General features: G+C 37.8%; 1 protein-coding gene across 6 annotated transcripts; it reads right to left on the reverse strand.

The window, feature by feature from the left end:
- Positions 1 to 1,495: 1,495 nt before the first annotated feature.
- On the reverse strand, positions 1,496 to 25,655 carry MFSD11 (major facilitator superfamily domain containing 11). 6 transcript variants are annotated; one of them, XM_075518550.1, is made up of 15 exons: positions 25,637 to 25,655; positions 23,081 to 23,240; positions 22,705 to 22,875; positions 21,097 to 21,152; positions 19,968 to 20,075; positions 19,469 to 19,548; positions 19,273 to 19,369; positions 16,998 to 17,056; positions 14,557 to 14,698; positions 13,685 to 13,725; positions 12,431 to 12,496; positions 10,219 to 10,344; positions 9,030 to 9,204; positions 7,924 to 8,059; positions 1,496 to 6,587 (listed from the first exon to the last, which is right to left on the reverse strand). In XM_075518550.1, exons 3-15 carry the CDS (start codon positions 22,798 to 22,800, stop codon positions 6,420 to 6,422), a joined length of 1,350 nt encoding a protein of 449 aa, XP_075374665.1. In that variant the 5' UTR covers positions 22,801 to 22,875; positions 23,081 to 23,240; positions 25,637 to 25,655; the 3' UTR covers positions 1,496 to 6,419. The 6 variants fall into 6 exon arrangements, with proteins under 6 accessions (XP_075374665.1, XP_075374664.1, XP_075374663.1 ...); XM_075518549.1 differs by lacking the exon at positions 25,637 to 25,655 and adding an exon at positions 25,305 to 25,591; XM_075518548.1 differs by lacking the exon at positions 25,637 to 25,655 and adding an exon at positions 25,249 to 25,591.
- Between the last annotated feature and the right edge of the window lie 153 nt (positions 25,656 to 25,808).

Genomic DNA, 25,808 nt, shown 5'->3' on the forward strand with positions numbered 1-25,808 from the left:
ACTGCTATCCTCCATCAATCATGCTGCTTGGCCGGGACAGAGGCACTCTGGCAGCTTGCCATTCTTTCCACTGCCCCCTGCTTTTAGCACCAAACAGTCCCATGGCAAAGGAGCACAGCACGCAGCCCTGAGCATCCTCACTGTTGTATTGCTACAGAGGAAATACTTTACTTCCTTAGCACAATCATTCAGCACTGGAGCTGTTAAACAAATGCTCTGTACCGCAGTTATACTTTTGTGAGCACGAAACAAATAAGGATGTATGGTGGTCAGGCTCTTTTAAACAGGTTATTATCTGTGTAATTGGTTGGGGGGGGGTTGTTTTGTTTTGACAAAGATTAATAATCATAACAAACTCTGCAGGTCAGGCATTACCACAAGATGAGTGGCTCTGACAATAAGCAGTCACCACTGCATTTAACAAGGATGCTTAATTGAAGCTAATTTCACTAAGTGACCTTAACAAATAGCAATTTTCCTTTAATATGACAGAATGAAGGATTTTTTTTTTAAGACACAAACCCTCTATTTTTTTCCTCCTTCATGATCTAACTTTGAAGTGCAAACTCCTAAATGTCCTTTTATCCAAAGATTCAAAGGGCTGTGCACAGCAAAAGCTAACCTGCGAGGTTCTTTTCTATTTGTTCACATAAAGGACTTTATAGTTGGCTATTGAATACAGATTCTTTCTCTCAGAAATCAGAATACCAAGACCATCCAAAGATCACACTAGTGGAACCACAGTGGATTTTGACAAATCCGCAAATTACTGATTCTCGAGGGAAAAATGCAGCAGGCAAAATTTGTCTGTACTGGCCTCCTTGCATGAGGCACTTGTTACCTTCCCTCGATATCTTCATCTCTGCAATCGTATTATTTCACGTACAATCCAGCCAAACGACAGCCAGCAAAGCTGTTCCCTGCTGCTCCCTCCACGCCCTTGACTCGCAGTATGAAGCCAGGACTGAATCATGCCTTTTAGCCACACAGTTTCTGAGTGGACAATAGCCCTCCACATCCACACTTAATTTTAGATAAACAGGACCCAAATATTCCACAATTCTGATGAATTTTGCGCAGTCTTTCAGACATACAACACTTGAGCAAGGAGAAAAATATCCAAAGTCATGGGAAAGGATACTGGAAGAACCCACAAACCAAACAAACCAACCACATTAGACACATTCTCTTCTCAACAATAGGGTCGGTTTTCTTAAGATGGGCTCTCAAACAGGACAGGGAAAGAAACTGGGCTAGGACTGAAGCAGCCACCCTGACTTCCCCAAGACATTTCGCTAGTCTACACCATGACTAGAATTAAGTGGTTCAAAAGTGCTACTACACAAAACATTTTCATTTTCCTAAGCAGGCCCTTACAGGTGGCACAAGCACTTCCGAGATCCATCAGTTAAGACTGTCTCCCTTTTCCAAAGCCCCTGGCATGACTCTTTAAAACAGTGACAAGAGCAATTCTGAGAACTTAACAAGCGTATTAACAAAAACATTGTCTGTGATTCACTTTTATTTGCATGATTGTGATCATGAAAAGAAATACAGTAAAGAGTTGGGTACACTCACTTGAAATCCGCATTTTCATTAGGATAATCATTGCGTGAGCCTGTTCTCAATTATCACCACTTCTAACCCAAAGACACCTTTTATTAAAGTAAAAAAGTTTCAAGCTTTTAAATTAGACTTCGGCACAGTGTCAAAATGTAAACAAAAGAGAAAGGATAGCTTGGAGGAAGACATGTCAACAGCTGAAATAACTAAGATAGCAGAGAAAGTATGAGTCAAAATAGAAATTGAGTCAATGCCAGCAGCAGCTAAGTGCCCAAACTCAACTGAACAAAGCACCCCCGTCACGTGCCCGCTGAGAATTAGTCTCGGTTCCAGATTTGCTCTCTATTGCACTTTAGGGATGTTTTTTCCGCTCTCTCATTAGTGCTTCTCTGTGGTACTAACACAATCTCTGAAGTTAAACTTATCAAAGCATCATTCTGAATTTATCCATGAAAACTAGAACAGAGTCTCAACCTTGTTTCTGAACCAGAGTGGTCATATCAGAATGGCAAGTACCTTGTTAAGCAGCTAACTTCTCAATGTCATCGCCATCTTTAAGTTCTCCCATTTTTTAATATTTCTGCCAGCATGTTAGAAGACCTACCAGGGAACAAGGAAAACAGGGTATTAACAACTGCTGCCATCCAATTAGCATTAAGTGGGGCCACACGACTTCCAAAGAAAATAGTGGTGTAGATAGTCTTTGAAAACGCATGTCGCTAGAAAAATTAGCAGTCATGATTGTAAGATCCTGTCTTAACTAACAATACTTGCAGAATTCGAGTCAAAGTGGAGTGTTGTGTCTACCAGCATGATGCTGAACATAGTGGTTCCTATTTATACTGACAGCAAACAATTAATCATTGCCCTAGGAAGCAATCTTTGAGGTTCTCTTCATACACGCCTACTCTTCAAACAGCAGCAAGCTGCTAGGCAACCTCTGTACCATTAATTACTGCACTCACTCAGGCTGGTGTCCAGGGAACCACATTCCCCAGCTGAAGTAAACTTGGGGAGTTCCAAGTCAGTCAAATGGAGCTTTCCCAGTCTGGTTAACTGACACATTGTCCCAAATTTATGGTTTTCTACACTTAAATTATTTTTCCATGAAGTTATACCAGCAAATTGACCAGGAAGCTCTCTTTGCAGTATAGTTTAAAATGGTCACAAAAACTGAAAGAACTATACCAGCAGAAGACTTCTGGTTTTTAATAACTGTACCACAGGAGGGTTTCTGCTAAGATAAGGACCTCGGTAAAGGTTACAGTGTAGTTTTTCTTTTTGTTTGTTTTTACTTTTTTAATATCCCTTATGAGTTTAGCTATATCTGCAGAAATTTATCATTAGAATTATTTATAAAGAACATTTTATAAATGGTTCTCTTCCTTATCTCAACTTGCTAACATAGATTGTACCTCATAAAATTAACGCCACAAAAGTAAAAGTACATCACTTAATTATGAATGAGGTCTACAGTTGTAGAAATTTTCTCTTTCCCTACATTAATATATCAAGATGAAAACCAACTGGCAAGACAAAAATATCGATATGCTTATATGATATGCATTAGACTAATTCGTAGCAGCTTCTTTGGCACTCAAATGTCAAGAATATCAGTTTTCATTTCCTCTTTAGCATTTGTTTGAAACACTTGGGGATGTGATATGTCAAGATATTAAACCTTAGTAACAACCTAAAAGGATAAGAAGAGGAAAAAGAAAAAACACAAATGAAAGAAAGACTTCTTTTTCAATAAACCCAAGCAACTTAATGTATAATTTTGCTTATAAAGATAAAATCCCTAATATAAAACAAACCCACAATATCACAAATACAGCAAAAGCCTTTTTTCAAATCCCACTTAATTTAACAGTAAGCTCCCAATTCAGATTAATATGAAATTGTTCAAAGGCCAGGGAGGTGAAATGAATGGCGTGCAGTCTCAGGGCTGGTAAATGTTGATAAAAAGATAAGAGATGGATTCATAAATGGATGTCAGCATTACTATTCTTTCTATTGCTATACCAAAAATTTTGACCGAACAATTGTGTACAGCTGGGTGGATTTTTCAACTCCTGACAAATCAAAGAAACATGAATAAGTGAAAAGCAATCACATGTCATCATGGGCTTGAATAACTGAGAACTGTCTCTTAAGATCAAATGTCAAAAGCAATACTTATATAGTTAATAGTAAAAAATAATTGGCTATCCATGATGCAGTTTTGAGAATTTAATGATTTCTTGTAAAGTTTGTCACAGAGCAATAATACTTCACTTTAATGACCCAATAATGGTTCTGAACTGCCTTCTAACATTATCTTGATATTGAGTCAGACCAAGCAGAACAGAGAAAAAAAAAAGAAAAAAAAAGTAAAGCACCAGATTCACAGAGGTACTGAAAATCCACAAGTCCTAGAGTTCATTAGTATCCCTGAAAGTTGGTCTCAAAATGCTTTCTGAAACTACATAAACTTAGCAATTTTCTTTAATTACTAATAAAATAGTTGATATAATTCTTATATGGCAGATGAACAACACAGAAGTTCATCATTAAAAGGGATCAATTTAAAAAGCAACTTCATGAGAGCCGTAACCTAGCTACAATTAAATGGCACTGTTTTAAAAGCATTTATAAGTTACTCATCACCACAAGACCCGAGAATCATTTCCCCCCACATACACATACTGCAAGACAAAATTATTCCTTGTGAACTTCCAACTCTTTCTTCTCTCGTTGATATGTAGGGGAAAACAGGTCCCAGGAAAAGTTTGGAGACAAAAAGTCAGTAGTTTCCTATCTTAGAAAAAGCTCTTTATCCCTTCTGGTACCTGGGAGAAAACACAAATGTGTGGCAGCAAGAGAATTCTAATCACTGGCAGCATCCTATCATCTCTACCTTTTATGGTGCTCAGTATATAAAAATAATATGCTTCAAATTACAGGATAACAGGAGTGGATAAGAGAAAGGCATTCAAGTGCTGCTAGTCACATTAATCATATATATTGATTGAATACTGAACGCTTTTTCAGTTTGTCTGACAAATTGCAATGGCTTTGGTAACCCCTCGCTCAAATGTGTGTTCTGTCTCATTTTCTTTTACATCATTCATTAAATCTCCTGGGAATACACAAGGCTTTTCTTTCGTGGCTGTCCTCACAGATTTCTTTGCTTGCCAAATGTTCAGGTGCCTTCTCATCCTCCCATTAACATCTTACTGATCTCACAGCAAAAACCTGCAGTGAATTTAAAAATCCCTTTCTATATCCCTGGAAAATAATCCCTCTCTGCTATTTTACTGTGCATGAAGAGGGCTGTGCTTCATGGGAGTTGTGTGTTACGTGCCCTGTGAGAGCAGAATTGACAGGAAGTGTCACAGGAGATACCATACTCCCTTACTGAGTTTAACCTTGGGTACATCAACGTAGTTATGACATGCAGGAGCTACTGACACATATCAAGTCAACTTTTTTTTTTCCACTTGTCTTTAAAGAGAAGTCATTAACATTCTGACTGTGCATAAAAAAAAGGTTGGCAAATGGTACTTTTCTAAAAATAGCTACATGGAGTGTCTAAAAACACGTTCTCAGTGTTCCATACCTGTTCTCATTTGCATCTTGTTTGTCCGCTAGACAGAAACATAACTGCAAGTACTACAGAGTATGTAGACAGATAAAATCAAGGTGAGTTGCATTCACTGCCTGTGTTATATCATCTATAACAGTTTTGGATTAAAACTTAGTTACTATGGTAGTATCCCTGTTTTCACATTTGGCAGAAAAAGATTAGAGTACAGTCTTCTCAAAATATACTGAATGAAACAACTTACATCAAGCATTTCAGGTATTTTTAGACTACGGAGTAGAATAAACACTGCAAGATTATTCTTACAGTTCACATTCTGAGTCTATTTGTCCTTTAAAAAGTTATCTTAGACAATGCTCCCACCACAGATTATGATGAAAGTTTCACTGAACTCAAAAGAACTATTTGGGAGTCTGGGACGGAAGCCATGTCTTATGGTCCTTCATATAGCATTACCCTGAGAAAGTTTCAGCAGCTGTCCCAACACAGTTCAATTCTGAGATGCTGAACGAAGAGACTGTTTTCAATTATCAACACTTTACAGGTCTCAGGATCACATCCTTAAGGTGCCTAAGGGTAACTTCTTCAAATTCTTGTAAAATCTTTCATGTCATACTACAACCTGATTCACTTTCTTCAAGAAAACCATGCATCTAATAAAATTTAAGCACATGAAATAGATTAATAAACAAATGGTTGGGAAACAAGGAACTGGATGATACATAATAAGGTGGCAACATTTCCCACAGAAATACTTCTACGTATCTAATTGTTGAAAAAGTCAATGACAAATTGATTTCTCAGTTGTGCAGATACACTCTGAGATTCAATGTACCTTATAAAAATATCACTCATTCAATACAAGAATTCAAGTGTCTGCAGAACTAGCATATAGGAAAAATAATTTAAGGGGAAAAAACAAAACTGTAATTCTGTAGTGCATGGTAGAGTGAAATTAGGCAATTACATTCCGAAAGGTACGTCTCAGAACAGAATTGTTCTATACATAGATCTCTTATTTCCTTCCATTTCTAATACAGGATTTTTAAGAACATGCATACCACACTCAGTTGATTAATGCAAGAAAAAAGCCTTTCAAATTTGGCATTTTTTTCTCCCATGTTTCACATTCAGTTAGACCGATGGTGATTTAGTAGTAGTTTCCTCCTTCTTAACCTCTGCAGCAACTTTATCTTTTCACCTTCTCGCACCACTTCACAACAAACGTGCCTGGGGTTTTCCTTATGTTGGACTAGGCATGGTATCTAGATCAAATGCTGCTGTAGTCCGAGCCACGAGCAACAAGAGCTGCTGCTGCTTCCCACTCCACTGTAAAGAAGGTAATCGTTCCAAAGAAGCCCACAACCACCATGATCAGGAGTTGCCACTGCAGAAGGAAGTAGTTGCTGTAGAAATATGCAACCGCAGCACAGATGGACTGAGAGGAAAAAAAAAACCACAACGTAAAAAGATTATCAGTGGAGACATCCAGGCTAATATTACTATACAAGGTTTATTAAACTGACATACACAGTTTAATATGCAACTCTCAGTAGTATGCTTCTGTAGAAGATATATAATCTTAAAACTTCATTATAGCCCAACATATGTCTTGATATGATATACAACAGATGCAGTTTTTACTTGTTATTTAAATAGTGTTCACTGCAGAAAGTGAACACAAAACTCAAAAGCGTCTGTAGCATTGCAAGTGCAGTTCTCTGGTATTTGAAAACAGTTTGTCTAGAAACGACACTGCCAAGGATTTAAGGCAAAATCCAGAAAACTATTCCCAGTTTTACAGCTTCAAAAACTATTCTATATCAAAATAGCTGGAGGCTTTGACAAGCAGCGTTGTTTACTTGCAATCTATCCTTTCTAAGGGTAAAATTTTCATTAGAGCTCATACAAAGAATCTTTATATTCCACGTCTATCTCAAATTCTTACCTATCACCGAGAATGACATAAAAATGGAGCAGTGCACAAGAGGAAAAAAAAATTCTTTTTGAAGCAAGCAGCTGTCATCTTTTAAACTAGACACTCTCTGACCTCTGCTCCCAGCACTAGCTTGCTATTGGGGTGACCGTGCATGAACATTTTCAATGTTTTGCACCACCATTTTTCTACCAATACCTCTGATCAACACAGATGTTAACCTGGGAAGTTCAGTACCAAACAAGATTAATGCCTGTGAGTGATCTATCCAAAATGCAGCAGTGCATTCATATTGTATGAAGACTTTTCATCTGAGTCTCCAGCTAGCATAGCTGCATTTATTTTGGCATTCTGACAACTTAAGAACAGATAAACAACATAACTTAATTCTTCTTTTGTCTACGTACCCACCTGGTAACTCCCAGTGACGTGGTACAACATCCACAAACCCTTCAACCACTATTTCAACAACTCATTTCCTTTTAACTCACCCCCCCCCCGGTCAAGGACTTCTTTGAGTAAATAAATTCAGTAAATTATTATTTAAATAAAACCCAAGTCTGGTTAACTGTACTAGCCTTTTTGACTTTAAACTACAGTTCCCAACACTTCTAACTTCCCTCAAAACTTGTAAGTAATAGCAGTTTGATTATATAATCACACCAAGCTAAACAATCAAGCTACTCCTACCTAAAAACTTTATTCCCCTGTGAAGGAAAAAAGGTCGAAATCCTTTGCAGAAACAACATAATTATTCTCAGCTCATTAAAAGACCCAGCCCAGTATTTCAGTAACATTCCAACAGTTGTACTTTCAAAAAGGCTGTGTTATGTAATACCTGAACAAACTTAAAGATGGCAAAGGCAGGAGCACTGTCTTCTGAATACAGGAATCCTAAAATACTGAGGAGCTGGGTGTTAAAGCAGCTGTCCCCCAGGCCCAACAGAAAGCTGCAGAATATGGCCACCTCTTTGCTGAAGGAGAAAGTGAATCAAATTTAAAAGCCATTCATTCAAACAGCTTACACATCTATAAACTATTTCTGGCAGACTTACTTGGAAACTGAGAATGGAAGAAAGTTATCAAACTTTAAATTTCAGTGGAAAAGAACTGGGAATGCCTGGCTTGGCAAAAATATTAGTTTCATCAGATTTTAGTTTCTTGAATGCTAAGACTTCTGTTACTGTTACCTGCAGTCAATTCTGCACCAAGTTAGAACTGCTAAAAGAACCAATTTTGATGCTTGGAGCCACAAAGCCCGCAAGACAGTGATTAAAAGTGAGACGCACATGGTGAGTTCATAAAAACTGCAAGAATATTAGAGAAATACCAAGTCATTTTGCAGAAAAATACGCCAGTTAAATAAAGAAGTCACCTGCACAGGCACAAATGCTTATAATTGCAAGTTAGAAGCTGCATCTGCACAAACTGACAACACCGTATTTTCACACAAATTGGCAAAAATACACCCCAAAAGAAGGTTGCAATGATGAGATAAGAAAGCTCCCTATATTCTTCCCCTAACACTGAGTGGTATAAGAGACAGGCATAGCATGGCTCCAGTTAGATCAAGTGGACTTTGACAATGAGCATTCAAAAACTTTGGAAACCAGTGCAAGGCTGGTGCTCCCTGCTGTAGTAAAACTGAGCCCAACACTGCTTTAAAATAAACTGAATTCCTGACACCTAGTTCTCACTATTGTACTAGATGTCAGGAATGTCAGTTCAAGTGACAGAATTGCTACCAAACATCCTCGTGCTTTTTATTCTTATGCCATTTAAATTCCTAAATTGGGTGCACACAATAAAAAGAGAATTCCTGAAAGCCTTTTCTATGGAGTTAGTCACTACACAGAAAAGCAGCTTCAAGGAGTTTTCTATTGGAGGAACAAGCTGTTTAGATACCTCTTGAATAATACCAGCCAAAGGAAAAAGTTTATATACCTTGGAATCATATAAGCAACATCATCCGTTCCTTCCATAGAAGCAATAGGGGCATCATTTGGCATGTTGAAAAAAATTAAATAAAAGGCTATGAAATGGACAACGATGCCTAGCATCACAACAGGGTTCCTGCCAAAGCGATTATTCTTGCTCAGTAAACCGAAGACTCCTCCACCTGCACAAGTCGAAAACATTGGATTATTAAATCAGAACTGAAGATGTAAAGAGCAGAAACAAACTTAAAGTGCTAAAAAACAAAAAAAGCTGAAAACTTAGATTATAAACTTCCCCATATTGGATAACTGAGATTGACAGACATGAAAACAGTCCCAAGAGGTTTGCCAGATCTGCCACCCCCATTTGCTAGATGACATAACCTTTGGGTTGCTACAGATGTCTGGGAAATGCAGGCAGGAGATTTATCAGATGATTGCCAATGAAGACACTTAACCTTTTTGCAAGTATTTTTCCAGCAGCCACTGTTTCCTCCAGTATTGCAACAGTACTAAGTGAAAATGGATGGCCTTGTGCTTAGCTCTTAATTGCAAAAACGTGCATCTCTCTATGGATCCAAGTTTCCAGTGAACAAAGACAGTGGTTTTTTGTTTGTTGGGTTGTTTGGGTTTTTTTTTTAAAACACTGCAGTACTTAAGGGTTTTTTTTTTTGCTTAAACTTAATGAACATTGCCCGTATTCAATTTTATTCAAATATCAGATCTCATATAACACAAGGTAATGTTTTTAAAGAAAAAAATCTTTAGTGTAATAATTTTTTAAATAAATTTAAAATAGTCACAACATCACTTAAGAAATAATAAAAATAAACAGAATACTATTTAAAAACAGAATATCAAAATGCTGAAAATTCCCTAATAACATTGTAGCTTAGTGTTTCTCTCATTCTAAGTCTTATGTATTCCTTTGCACTAACCCAAAAAGAATGCAAAATCTTAGGATTTATAGCCATCAGTATTTCACATCCTAGTCCGCATTCACTTTACATGGTGTAATGTATAATTCACAGTGCAATAAGGAACAATGTTGACAATTTTATTTCTAATATTTCATTTTCTATTTACATAATCATTGCTGGAAGCTTGAAAGACACTATTCAGTTAAACACAAAAAAACATTCTGAGTAACTACATCTTAATCTTTTTTGTCTATAAGGTAGTGAATTTAGACTCACCTAGAATTTCCCCAACACCAATAAAAATACCAGAGAGACCAATAAGGCTTTTCTCTTCACCGCCAAACCTATTCACAGCACCAATACATGTTCCATATACTCCAGAAAAGAATGTTAATTCCAAGCCTTTGAAGGAAACCAAACAAAATTAACAGATGAACTATTATGAAAGTTATGAAAAAATTCTTTATGTCTAAAGGCTGTTTTTCCCTAAAGTATCTTTCACATATATTTAAATGAGGTATGCGTAGTAGAAGCAAACAGGGAATTTTAAATTATATAATTATGTTATTCTCCTATGCCAGTTTACAAAAACTCTATTAGAAGAAACAGTGTCAGTAATTAGTGTCACATGCAGTCAGGTTCAGTACTGCTTCTGTTGACACAATCTCTACCTATAGTTTATATTTCTACTTTTCAAGAACTTTGGAATTTCATCCAAATGAACAGTGCCATGTGAAATAACACTTAAAGTAACTGAAGAAATAAAGCACAATTTCAGTGTAAGATTTCCCCCTCCCCCCCAAGTTATGGCATTCCTAAGAAAGTCTCTGCATCCCCAAATACCAATAAGGAGCTAAGATTCCTAAAATGGACTGCTACCTTTCTATACATACATAATGAACTAAAACGGAGAAAGAACACCTGCTATTTGTTTAAAACGCTTCTTTCTTTCTATTGCCATTAATGTGAGGAAAGGTAACATGGCTGAGTCCAACTAGCATGACTATAAGCAACCAGTGTAAAAATATCAGTTTCTTAATAAAAAGTATATGTAAAACAATACAAAGTGTTATGCTTAAACAAAGAAAAACAGTTCAAAAATAGAACTGTTTCTCATTCACCTCCTTTGTCTTTTGCTATTGCAAAAATAGGGTACACCATATCCTGGTCTACCAGTAGCAGGCTACCTAACGTGGTATATGAACTGTGTGTACCCCTCAAAAAGGGATGAACTTTGACTAGTCTTAACAATCCGACCATTAATTTTGGAAATAAAAGCTTCTCTTGGCCTTATTGGATTTTGTATTTTCCTACATAAAGTGGCAATAGTGGCCAAGAGCCACCAGATGGCAGCAGCTATTTTTTCCAAGCTGGACTGATTTTTTTTTGGCTACCCTTAAGACCAAATTGCAGATTAATCAAGCAAAACCTGACTGACTCCCTTCCCTTGTTATCTTGCTTCACATTCCCATTGCACTAAACATCTAAGAGGAATTAAAGTTAGTTAATCTGGGTTAACACAACACTGGAGATGCTGTGAAGTAACTTGCAACTCAGATTAGTGGCTGGTGTAGGCTGACTTCATAGCTACTATTGCTGTTTCTCTACTAGAAGCTGACTGCAATCTTTGGCAGATGTTATGGTGCTCTTTATAGTTTGTTCACATCTAAGCCTTTCTTTTAACCTGCAAGAGCTAACAACAATTTTTTCATAATGGGGACTCAGAGCTGAGGTTCTGAAAATGCATCTCTTCTTCCTAAAAATTAATTTCATCATGAACAGAACTACATCTGAAGCCAAATAAGGAGCAAGAAATCCCCCAAAAATCCGTTAAAGGATCCCAGTAACATTTTGAATATTTTATAGTATTTTTGTGGAAGAATCACTTTAGTATATGGCAAAAATAAATGTATTTTTAATTTTACAACTCATAGCTTGGTCTAACAATGGCAGACCAGGTTTAACTAAAGTTGCTAAAAAGAAAGAGAGCTTTTGTCACTAGTATTTGCTGTGGCAAGAATAGTTGAAAATGGCTAAAACTTTTTCCCCAATAGAATCAAGACTAAAATGAAGAAAACTGTTAGTAAACTCCCACACCTCCATGGAGGGGACACAAAGTGTATTCTACAAAAATAATTTTAATTCAAATGCAATGCAGTTGCATTAAACAATCTACAACCTATTGATAGCGTAATGCCAAATCACATAAAAACTAGCTATGTAAGTTTTGCCTAACCTTCAATTTGGGTGACCCAGAACTGTACTGAACCAAGCATTACTACATCTGTCAGTATTTGCAGATTTAGGCACACCCCTCCTCCTGTACAGAAATACTTTCCAGAACACTGAAGTGTCGTAACTCATTGAAGTTAATTGAAATATTCAAGTAATGTTTGCAGAGATATGGAATTGCAATCCTGCTCTGGGGTTAAAATTCCAAACAATGCCCTGACACTGCTATTGATTATACACTCTGCTGGCTTCGTACCTGTGTAGGCTGTTGTAACACTGAGAAGCAGAATCTCTTTGGTGAAGCTCAGCTTTATAGATTTCTCTGTAAAGACATAATAATGGAAATTAATATAACTGCTAACACTATTAAGACAATCTACATTTTCCTTTGCTCTTTGCAAAAACAGGTTAAAATTATGCAAACTGTGACTTTATTACAGTAAACAGAGTGCTAAACAAACCAACCCTGACTTGCCCTTTGAAAGAAATGTTATCTGAAATCCTTTCTTGTAAGAAATGCAAGGGGGAAATACTAAAGAGGGGATACACAGTTTTCAATTAGCAGACAATTTTCTGCTTATTGTGTTTTTGTACTCTCTCTCAGTTCATGGCAACTATCTCCTGAAAGGATAAATAAATTCTCAGTGAAGATCCCCATGTTCTCAAAACAAACTTAAGTCCACATCAAACTTCAATGGAAACTGCAGGTGCACCAGTTCAAAGTTGTTGTTTTTATCTGGTATCATTTGGTGACAAAATAAAACAACATGTAAGTTCTTCTTTACCTTGTTATCTTAGTGAATTTTTTCTTAAAAAAAAAAAAAAAAAAAAAAACACCAAACCCCCCAAAACCCAACTTTCATGCACTAGTTTTCCCAAGTGGTGGCCTGTTCTTTTTGAGCTCATCTATAGAAGGAAGCTGTTGTAAAGTAGCTTGGATCTGAAACTACATCAAGGAAGTACCCCTCCAAATTTCTCCTGGACTATAGTCGTATGTAATTGAAATGGAGTCTACTTCACTTTCTTTGCTTGCAGTCAAGCTTTGTTTGTATAGTATCATCACCTGAAAGGAGCACTTCTGAAGTGTAGACCACCAGCTCACACCAATCACACATCAACAGTAATTTGCCCACACATTAGTTCAGTGGTTCCCAAGCTTTTCCAGTTGCAAACCCCATTTTGGCTAGGCTCAAAATTGCAAATGCTCACACAGACAACTGAATTCCTATCGGGCTCAAAACTCATCAGTCCTGTGTCCCTATGGGACCCGTCATCTCTAGTCTGAAAACCATTGCCATCTGGCAGCCATTTTTCCAAGCAGCCATCCCTGAAGGTCTACATTCGAAGTATATATGAATACATAACTGGAATGTATTCTTAAAACCTTATTTGTTCACAAATTTTTGTTCTAAGTGATTTGTACATGATCACATTATCAGCAGAATCATGGAGAGCTGGAAAGGATACATCAGTATTTTTTGAAGCAACTCTTATGTGAAACATTACTTACTGAAGGCTGCCACTGCTCTCGTCATTTTGTTTTGTGCAGACCTGGGTAAATAAATGACTTAGTCAAAATGGAAAAAGAATAACCACACTGTATCACTGTGCTGGAAGGCAGCTTAATTTTTCAAATTTTCTGTACACTTTCTAGCCCAGCATTATATACTGGAATATGCTATTATTAAAAGTTTCTGAGAATCTAAACTACTAACCACAAAATTTATTTGCTTTCTGCACTAGTGAATACCATTCAAAAATTAACCTGCTTAACATAATCTTTCTTCTGAGCATTTTTAGCTATGAACATTTTTTCACTGGCATACTTACTGACATTTTTCTAACATTTTCATTGTTCTTTTAATAAAGCAAAAATATTTAAACTAATGCCTCAGGCAAAACTGTACTGAATCTATCTATCTGTGTACCTATGCATGTCCAATAAATTTATCAGGGTGGCATATGTATATTTAGACAACATATGAAAAACATGTTTCAGTATGTGAAAGATAACCTATAAAAAGGGAGTAATTTCTGCTTATTCCAGCCTTTAAACTGGGCTGATGAGGGCAAGACAGACTATGAAAGGCAGATACGTGTTTAATAATAATCAGTGGAGAAAAGAGGTAAAAGGTATTTTTCCAAAGACACTTACTTATTAATGGGAAAACTTAATGTGCAGTACTGCACTCCACCCCTGAAAGTATGTAATATGCACTTGTTAAAGTACAGACACTTTTCTGTTAAATCTGTAAATTCTACAGGTTGTTCATAACATTCATGTTTCCAGTGTAGAGGGGAAAGTGAATGCGTGATGTTCCATTGAGGAGTAGGAGCACAAATGAGTATATGTGACAACATGTTATTGCCATAAGCACTTACAAGCTGTCCCCCAGGATTTCATTAGCAGAATCTTCCTCCCCTGGAGCTTTTGTGTCCTCTTGTTTCCTAATCAGAAAGAACAGAACTGTGCCCACAAGACTGATAACAGTCAGAGCAATGAAGACAGTTCTGCGATCGCTCTCTGTGGAAAAACAAAGAGTCATAACTAGATGTGCAAAAGCAATTGAAACCAATTCAACTACCTTCAAAGAACTAATATAAACATACTACGTAACAGTGTTTAAAATGCATACTAATTTTCTAACTTACCTTCCACATGGAGCAAAAGGTACCCAGCTGCTGGCAAATTCCTGTCTCAGTTTTATGATGCTAATAAAATATCAGCATATTAAAGAGTGTCACTCACATTTTCTGCCATGCAAAGGCTATGACCAAGGAGGAGCCAATTAACAAAGGAAGTGCATAAATTATTAGTAGAAGAAAGTACATCTCTCAAGATTTACAGAATTCAGAGTGGACACAGCACAGTAACCCAAAACCCTTCAGATTTCAAAAAAAAAAAAGCTCTTTACCAGCATCAAAAATATTAGCACTGTAACGTCATAAACTGGTAGGCTTGGAAACTACGAAGGCCTTAAAACCACTGAAACCTAACTGACACAGCACACCACTGAAGGAAGGTAATTGCTGCCCTGTGCAGGAGCTCTGCTGCACTAACCAACTTGTTTGGCACGGGAAAGTCTGTAATACAGAAGTCATTCCCATTTACAAATATTAGGCAGAAAAAAAAGCGCCCAAGAAACAGCTAATAGTTGTGATTGAACTAGTGTATGATTCTGAAGACATTGCCTACATTTGTATTTACTACCCCTTTTAGCTTAAAGGGAAACATAAAATTGTTCTACATCAATTAAAAATAACATGTATGATTACAGATCAAAAAGAGAATATGTGCTTCACCTTGAAATGCATGTAAAATTTTCATTTAGGTAATAAAAGGAAGGAGGAATTGATTTTTAAACACCATCAGACCTTCTGATACCAACATTTTTTAATAAAGAGAAGTCTCAAGACGTTTAAAGATGGGGGGAAATGTAATAGCAGAACTCCCTCATAGATAATCGCTCTGTTCTGGGGTTAGAAAGAGCAACGAGATTTGGAATGCACAGAATTTCAGGCCCACCAGATCCAAAGTGTCTCCAATATTTTCAATAACATTTAAACTTTTGTGTTAAAGATGAGGGAACGTGGGAGCTGACCTTTAAAAATTAACCTGTTCTGCACTACCAAGCCCATGACTGTGAGGAACCTGAAAAGATGGATCTAGCAGACACATGAAGTGGACTATTCATCTCAACAGGGCAGTACTTCCAAAGCTTGATAATTATCATTTAAAAATCAACATCTTATTCATGATTGACTACAGCAGAAGTATCCTCATCTTTTAAGTGTTAAAAGAATTGACCATTCTAGTAAATATTTTACTTTAACACTACAATAAAGAAAACTCTCACAGTCATTATAGAACAGGACAATCGACCCTATTTATTTACAAAATGTTGGTTTTCCAGCAGTACTCGGGGTTTGTAATTAAAATCTTACATTTTGCTCTGTTTTCACCATTGCCATTTTCTTAGCCAATAACCCCCCCTACCTTGCCTACTTAAGTCTCTGCTTTAAAACCAATGAGTCTCAACCACTATCTAACTTCTTAAGAATATTAAGTTTACTGTTCTCTCTCCTGCTCTTTACCAGACTAGCATGATGTCAAATGAAAAAAACTACTATTAATTACAATCCCGTTAGGAAGTTAGTCTTCATAAACTATGCCAAGAAAGGAAGACCGAGTTCTTTAAACACTCTTCCAGCAATGCTGCCAGTTTAAGCAGCAGCAGCCCACTCTCAGTCCAGCTGCACATCTCAACCTCTGTCTTGCTGCTGCTTTATGCCAGCACAATGATTAGTGCAACCATGAAGTCAACTGGGATGGTTTTCCTTTCTTTTCCTTTATTTCATAGGTTAATCAGTCTCCAATCTGATTTGGAAGAACAGTCTACACCAGGAACTTACTTTGGAACAGGATAGTGTGTATAGTAAACTTATAGCCATTCCAGAATACCTTTTCCCCAAAATATGTGTATTTTGGCATAAGCGTGTCTGCACAGGGAAAAATCCCAGAGTAGCTATTGTGGAAAACCTTATTCTAAACTAGCATTCTGAAGAATTTCATAGACAATATCCTCAAAGAAGGTACTCAAAGTGCTTTGCATGCAGGCAAACAACATACGTAATACAAGGGCCATAAGTGCCATGGAACACTGAATCAAAAACATACTCCAAAAATAGTCTAACAATAAATTGGAAAAAAATTGTCTGCTATTGTTTAAGTTTCTTGCCACTTTCCAGTTCATTATTTCATCTGTTTATTCATGCTACCATATTTTAAAGGATGGCCTCCCAAATAAACAAGCAATACCCACCTGATATGTGAGTTTTTCCTTGCCAAGCAAAGTATATATAGAGGTTTCCAAAAAACAAGCTGTAAACAAAAAGGACAACAAAGGTGAACAGCACTTTTTGTGGTAAGATTAAGGTTGTAGCATCACAGTAATACTATTCTATGCAAAAAATAGTGCTGTGCAATTGTGAAAGAAATAAAGATACTAGTCACTCTCCATGTAAACTGCTTACTCTATATAAAACTTCAAACACAGTAGAGGATTCTTCCCCATAATGCATTTTCAGCAATCAAGACACAAGGTTGTAGCATAAATGAGGAAATCTGCATCTAAGTTGCCTCTCTCTCTAATTTTGGAAGGTTAAGGTTAGAAAGCTGACATATTTATGGAGATGATTTTGTAATACTTCCTTAGGAGAGTCACATGTCTTGTGAGAAGTATTGCCCCAGCAATGCTAAATTGGTTGTTAAGAGCTCAAGAGAAATGCTGCGTTCCTACCTACAGTTTCCTGAAATATAGTAATTCTGAATAAATAGTGATTCAAAACAGCCTTAGAGTCAAGTTTCCACATATAAAGCCATGCATTTTACTCACTGTAAAACACACGATTAGTTGGGTTTGTGGAAATTGCTACTCTGACAACATACTGATATGTTAATTCTGGAACCTGAAACTTAAAGAACACAGGAAGTATGCCAGTGGTTCAGACTGATGTTCTCCTAATCCAGTATTCTGTCCCCACAACAGCATTAGCAATGCCATCTAGTGCAGGCCCACCAGCCTAAACACCTTCTGTGATTCATTCCCCTCATTATCTCCCAATACCCAGAACTACTATATTAGGGGTGGTAAAAGGTATCTCTCTTCAGAAACCATTTGTGGACCTGTTGCCAATGAATTCGTTTGATCCCTTTTTGATCTTGCCAACACTGTCCAACTCCACACCCTCCTGTGGCAGCAAGCTCCAAAAGATTAATCACCCATTGTGTAAAGAAGCACTTTATCCGTTTCAAACAAACCCTCTTCTAGTTTCACCAAGCGACTTCAGTTCTAGTACAGCAGCATTTAGTGAGCAACAGCTATACACTCAACTCACCTGCTGCCTTCGTGTTTTAATAACCCATCAGTATAACCCTCCTCAGATGCTTTTTCTCCAAAGGAAAGAGTCCCAGCTTTTTTAGTCTCTCCAAGTCAGCAGCTCTATCTTCTTGCACATTTTGTTATTTTTACCTATGCCCTAACTACATTACACTCCCCTGAGAGGCATAAACCATATCTGCACAAAATACTCAGCGGCAGCAACACAGCGTCCACTACCATGTTCTCAGTACCTTTCTTGATCCTGAGCCTTTTGTTGACTTTTTTAGTTGATGCAATACTTGAAGCGTAATATCAGAGAACTAACAACAACAGATCTATTTTCTGACTTCTGACTGCCAGGTCCAATTTTAGTATCTTCACTTCAACTTGTCAGTGAGCAGCAAGGTCCAGCTGCTCCCTTGGGGAAGGAGGGCTAAGAGTCAAGGGGGATAACACATCCAGCAGAGAAGGTGCCTCATCAGCTAGAGCCCAGTCCCACAGTACTCAAGCAAGGCAAGCAGGGCAGACCCAAAGATTATAGGCAGGTTAAACCAAGAGTCCAGACAATCACACAAGTTTGTGTCAATGAGGCAGGTCTGAGGTCAAGCCAGGAAGTCAGTCCACAGGCCAGAGTCAGGCCCGGTGATTGCCAAGCAGGTCCAAAGCAGAACAAAGCCAAGATAGAAAGTCAGTCTGTGGACTGGGGTCTAGACCACCAGGACCCATACCCAGGCATAGGCACAGCTGTAGCTGAGCTAGAAACCAGTACTCCTCCAATGCAGCTCCAGAGGAACTGAACACCCAGGGCTGAGTTTAAATGGGGTGCCTGGGCCCATGGGCAGATGGGAAGGGTGTGGTAGAGGTCCCAGGTGAGGTTGTTCGGGACCATTAGGGCTTATTAGTGCACTCAGGATCCTGACACAAATTAGCACAGCCCTCCACAATCAACAAGATTTCTGTTACACATGTCTAAATGCTCCCCTAACACAAATGTATCTTTTTAGCATGTGGAGAGCAGAGACTTGCGACATGTAACTTTCATTCATTGTTCTATAATGCACAATAGCAATAGCAATGTTCCTTCCAGCCTTCCCTCCCACTTCACTGACTGCAAGGTACCAGTGGAGTATTTTTAGATGCAGTCTCCCACTTAACAAAAAATGTAAGAAGTAGACTGTGTACACAACAAAAAAAAAAGATAACAAATAAAGCTTACCTGGACTGTAAGAGTGCCCAAAATATTCCACTGTTCCTTCCAATGGTGTTTTCATCAGAATTTACAGTCAAGCAATTTCCCTGTGCCGTCCAGAGTACTGAAATATACAGAATATATTGCTCAGGAAACAAAAATATTTTAGGAGGTAGATTCAAATGTAGCAAAGAATAGTAAGCAGGGTAAGAATAATGCTTACCAGCAGCTGCAATGCCAATAAAAACAGAAGCAGTGTAGAAAGCCCATGTTGCAGGTTGGATAAAAACTGCAATGTATAAGCTAGAACAGAACAGATCAGTTTATTGAATATAGACTTAAAGTGGACTAAGTTTAACAATCATATATCTCACTTAGCTTATTCTAAATCAGCTACTCTCTCTTAAGTTGGAAAATAGTTCAGGTTCTATGTGAAAAAAGATAATCTTTTTGCTCCACTAAGCATGTAGAATTTTTTTTTATATAGTCATTAACCTGAGACCACAAACTGAACTCCACAGTCAGCAAAGTCTGGAAATGCTGTGGAAAAAATACACTCTGTTTCCGGTAGGCTGAAGTGCTCTGCAGTTACACGTCTACTGATACAGACAGTTCCCTTCCTTAGCCAGTACAATTTCATGTATGGCATGGTAGCCTTAGGTGTGAAAAAATGAAAGAGAGATTTCAAAGGAAGCAGAAAAAAATTCAAAATTAATACTTACCTATAAAATATGCCACTAACAACCATGGAGAGTTGAGGTCCTACTATCGCAACCACTGAAGGTGATATAAGATTTGATGCAGAGAATACTCCATAAATAATGGACATGCTACATAAATAAACACCAAAGATGATTAAGTACTTAAAATAAAATATAGGGTAAAAGCGCAACTGATTTAAGAATGTTCAGCCGATTCCAAAGTATCAATATAAGTACATACATAACTTCAGTAACTGCATAACTTTCATGGTCAAACATTTCTTTCCTTTCTTCTGTTACCTTCACTCATTGCACTCTATATAGGACTAAAGGAGTGTACGGTGTTTCCTGGATTGCTGAATAGAGTCCCAAACTACTGCAGGCAAGCACGTCTTGTAATTTACAACATGCATTTGTCAAACTGTGCCTTAACAATAGTTATTGTATTTTGTGCCCAGTACTTCCAGAGGAGAATGTTCCAGAGCCTCATTCATCTATCAGTGAGGTTTTCATTTTCTGCCAAATACACCACAGAAATTTTATAGATACATTTTGTGCCAGTTGCATTTTTAGTTTAAATTAAGACAGTAAACCCTTCAAAGCAGCAACGAGGTTTTCCTATATGACAGCTTAATTTGGCTTACAATGGGTCGCTGATCATGCTTGGTGAGTTTGGCTATGCCAGTGCAATAAACAAACAGAATGGCTTTTCGTGGCTTTGCTTCTCGTCTTTCTGACTGCTCCTTTCACATTTATGTTACAGTATTTCCTGGAAGTTGATCCACACTACCTATCCTACACAAACACACAGAAGTGTACAAGGGCAAAGAACCAAGGCCTTAGTTAGCAGTTTTATTTATTTTATAACTTCCACATTCTTCATCTCCTAAGATAAAATGCTGAGAATGTGATGACCGTATGGTGTTTTTTCTCCCTACAGACAAAACATGCAAAACAGATATGTAGTTCAACTAGAAATAATTCAGAGTACAACTAGAGTGAATGTGAGAAGCCTGCGTTGCTTTAAGTATGTTATTAAATTGTGAAGTCAGCAGAACACTACGATCTCTTGAGAGTATATCTCTACCAGATGAAATTATAACTAGCTTCACCCTGCAAGGAGCACAGAAATAAGATTTGTGTAAATTACCTTGTGTAGCCACTGCCATGAAAATCCGTGTTGTTTAAATTCGTGATAACAGTTTGCTGTGAGGAGAAAATCATATGTTGTAATACGTAAGAACATATCTTGTAGTTTGAGAACACTTGCATCAGTTTGAAGTCAGTATTAAATGTTAGAATTAATCATTAATAGAGTCTACAAAGTACTTAAAATAATTTACAGTGTTAATTACAACTCACAACACCTCCACAATGAAGGTGCAGGAGATATTTGGCAGGGAAACATCTATGTTTGAAGCAGTAATTAGCACTTTAGGATTATATCATTATTTCATCAGACACCTTAAAATATTTCATAAAACTTTTGTTTTACAAAACACCTCTCTTAGGTAGATATGTATGACTATCTTAATATAAAAAGCAGAGAAAGAAGGAGAAGTTTCAAAATACTCTTAATTTGACCTAACTGTGAGCTTCTGATAAGAGTTTCTGTTCTTTTTGGTTTCCCGTTATTTCCTTGTTCCTTTTTTTTTTCCCCTTGAATCAGCTTTAGTGATCATGAGACCACATAATTAGTTGGACCAGCGGACAGATCTGATTGAAAGGCACTTGTAATGACTTTAATGACAATAAATTACATGATTGCATGATCACTAGGTCCAATTCAGTGAGGTGCTGTGAGTTCATTTCAGAACTTCTAAGATCATTGGGCTGTACTTACGCACTCACGTACAGTATCACGCTGCACTATGACTTTTACAGAAACTATCCTAAGTAGTTATTTCTATAATGCAGTGAAGAACATTTATATGAACCCAGAAAGGATTCTTCTTGCATGCAAGAAAAGAGAAGCTGTAAGACCTGTAGGCTCAAGAGGTATGTTGAAATCAAACTGTCCTTCAGGCATATAACTCATATTGAAAGCAATGCCAACAACTCAGTAAGTTAAGAGGATCTGGGCTAAGTATGTCAATAGCAGGATTCTAAAAATTGAAGTAGCTAGAGTACAATCTGCTTTTAATAGTAAATTTGGATTATGTTATGCCAAATTTTGCTTCAGCACGCAGAGATACACGATACTAAAGCAGTAGGTTATTCAGATGGAAGGTGACTTGGCAGTTCTAGCAATTGTGGAAGTCTGACTACTTGTCAGATGTTATCCTCATACTCCCCCTCAATGTCTAATTTGTTAGAACAGAAAAATATGTTAGATTAGGAAAAACTAGGGGCATGGTTAATAATAACAACTTACGCAATTATTTTGAAAGGGACTACATAGGATAATCAGAAATATGGAAGGTCCAACGTAATTCAATTGTTAAATATTGCAAGTGACAAAACAGACACTATTTCAAAGTTCAAACATTTGATAGGATTCATTAATTTTCTACTTTCTAAGCAATCAGGCACACTTACATACGTAACTATGATATCTTAAAGAAATAAACTGCTTAATTACCCAGTTAACCAACTTAATCTAGGTAACACTAAACCAAAAGAAAGGAGACAAAATGTCAAGGTATCTTGCACATTAAAAAATCCCAAGTAAAGCAACTCTCACATTAGAGTACACGAAAGACAAGAAAGGATGAATAACTGCAATAGAAATGTGGCATGTTTTGAAATTCACACCTACCGCAATATTTCCACATGTTTGGAAAGCAGTGAATATAAACATAAATGAGACTCCCAAAATAATTATGTTGAAAAGTTTTTTTGATTCAGGAGACATTTTGTATTTTCTTGCCAAGTCCTCAGCTTCAGTCTGGAAAAACTCTATTTTCTTTTAAAAGTTTCCTCTTAACCTCTGTTAAAAACAAACAAGCAAAAAGAATAAAACAAAAATGAAAGCTTAAAAAATTACGATTACTTAGAGCTACTTATTAGCTGCTAGGACGTAATCATCAACTAATCAAGAAATCTGGTGACTCTCTTCATAATGTACAGCAAAATCAGTAACTCGAAAAAAACAAAGATAAAGGTCTGGTACAAAAGATCAAGATTCTCTCTACCTTCTCCCATGAAGTTAGCAGAGCAGACTGCAGGATGTTACTTCTTCATGACATCTCTTTTCCCCAAACGAAGCAGTTTTCCAGATACCAAGCTAGTTAATCAGCTCAGTTTCTTGCCATTGTTCTAAATGAGAATTCTGGTCCAAAGCCTCTAAATCACCTGACGAAGGAAAAATGAGACATTCGTACACACCAGTCATTTCCATGCATGTTGGACAGGAAATAAGGAACATTTCACAATCTAGATCAGCTGACCCAGCCTCGAAAGCCCTTGTGCACCATGGGAAATGCAGTTTTATGAAAGTACACTTCTTCTACTTGAAAGGGTGGCAATCTAATCCTTAAACTAAAAAGATCTGTAGTAGTTTTTAAGAATTATAATCTCCATCCACTAAATGATACTCAGCAAGATTTAAAAAGTCTTATAAAGTTGTCTAAGAAAACTGTCTAATTAGCTGAATTGAAACATACACAAAGTCATTCCAAAGGGAAAATTATTCCCACCTGGGAGAACCTAAGCATCTCAGTGCCACCAACACACATGCTCTGCACAGTGCATCTGCCTTTCATTGTCTCAGTGACTCAGGAAAGTCTTCATAATCTTTCACTGCTTTGTCTCAAGGAATAACATTCGTTTTTAGTAATTGCATACCCTTAATATTTTACTTCACGGTATTTCTAAATAATAAATTTAAGATCTATTGAACTTTAAGATTTGAAGATGTCCGTTAAAGCGTCAGCAAAATTGAAAGAGGATCACACATCTTATATTAACTTAATGGCTGCTTTTTACTGTTACTATCCTGTGTCTACCCTGTTGGGCCTCCAAGTGAGGATTGGAGCATTCAGCTAAATCAGCTCCACTTAACTGATGGCCAAAGAGGAAAGGAAGGAAATACAGAATTGACTGAAGTAATCATCAAATTTTACCTCTGCTATCTACAGTAAAGGACTTAAATAAAATCCGTATCCCAGCTATTGTTACATATTTAACTCTTCTTGAACTCCTGAACTGTATTTTCTAAAAATGTAGATTGATTTATTTATTTTTTACCTGTGGAAGAAATCAGTATGATTATTCAGAGGCTGCTTTACAAAGATCCAATTAGAATATCAAGGTGGGGTTTTTTTAACACAAGCAAAGTTCGCTTCTTCCTCTTCTATATTATGAATTTATAGCAACAGATTTTTCAGATCCTCTAGGCACTGCATTCCACTCACACCTTCTTCCCCTTGTGCCAGCATAAGCATGCACCTAGCTGCGTGGCAAACTGGGCTGGTGTGCTGGACCAATTCCTTTGGCAGCAGCTTGTATTGATTTGAAGAGACTGCAAAACTAGTGAATAAGGGACACAGGAAACTCCCTCTGTCATTTTAGGGAAATCATTGTAAAGGTAAACTTCAAATTTCTCCTTAGAGAAAGGGTTTCGGCAGATGAATCAGAAAAGTTTTAATCAAAATCCTCTGGGAAACAGTAATGAACAATATAGCATGAGGCAATACAAAATATGCAATACTAGTTTATTTGATTTCTTAAGTCTTTTGTAGCAGGAAACAAACTATCACTCCTAGGTTGTATTGATGTCGTTGCTTATTTTTATACTTCTTCAGTGCAAAAAATATTAAATATAATTACAGTAAGAATAAGGATTTAAATTCTAATACTGAATTTGCTTTCTCATATGGATACTGTCATTGCATTAAACAAATCAGTAGACAACTGTCTCTTCTTTGTTTCTATTCTTTTTTTAACATAGTATTACAAAACCGATGGGTTGAAACATTTATCACTGTTGTAAAATAAGAACTCTTTATTATAGTTCATACTCAGAGTTTGGGCATTTTATTCAGTGCCTGAAATGACACAGCAACAACTTTTGGGATGGGGGAGCAGCTTTCACCGAATTCCCTAGACAAAACTCAGGCAATCTGCTTGTCATCCTTACACAAGGGATGTGCTAATCCTCACCCTTGTTCCGAATTTACCATGCGTGCTGCCAAAGCAGGAACTTGCGGAGAGCGCTGTGTGTAAAGGAGGATTTCTAACGTTTCCCAGCTCGGCCCGCAGCTCTCTCACAAGCACCGATGCAGCCGGTGGAGATGGCCGTGCCGGCAGCGTGCGGGCACAGGGCTGTCCCAGAAGCACCTACGCTGCTCAGCCAACGCACCACAGCGCGCATCCATCGCGGCGCGTCCAGAGCTGCGCGGACCGAGGCGGCTTCACCTGGCACCGCTACCGGCAGGAGGTGAAGGGGAGCCCGCGAAGCGCCCACGCCAGCCTTCCAGGCCGCCTCACGACGCACGGCAGAAACCGCAGCACACAACCGGCTGCGGCAGGAAAGGCGCAGCGCTCCCACAGCAGCAGCCCGAGCCGAGAGCCCGCACCCGCCTCCCCTCACAGCGCTCTCCCCTCCGCGTCCGCCATTTTAAACCGTCACCTCCCCGCCCGCGCGAGAGGCGCTCCCCGTCGTTAACGCTTTTTTTTCACGCGGCGAGGGTTTCTCGCCCCTCCTCCCCCTAGCAAAGACAGACCTCGCCTTATTTCCGTTTTTTTACCGTTTTCAGCACACATTGTTCAAAATTTCCCCGCCTCCGCCGAGTCCTTCCGGGTCACGGCGGAGCCGCCTTAACGGTCACTTTCAACGACAGGCGGGTTTTTAATTTACAAGACGATTTTCCGTGCGCCCTCCAAGGCCGCCTGCGGGATCCGCGGCCGGTAAGGAGAAAA

The sequence above is a fragment of the Mycteria americana genome, chromosome 16, assembly GCF_035582795.1.
Source record: "Mycteria americana isolate JAX WOST 10 ecotype Jacksonville Zoo and Gardens chromosome 16, USCA_MyAme_1.0, whole genome shotgun sequence".
Classification (NCBI taxonomy): Eukaryota; Metazoa; Chordata; class Aves; order Ciconiiformes; family Ciconiidae; genus Mycteria; species Mycteria americana.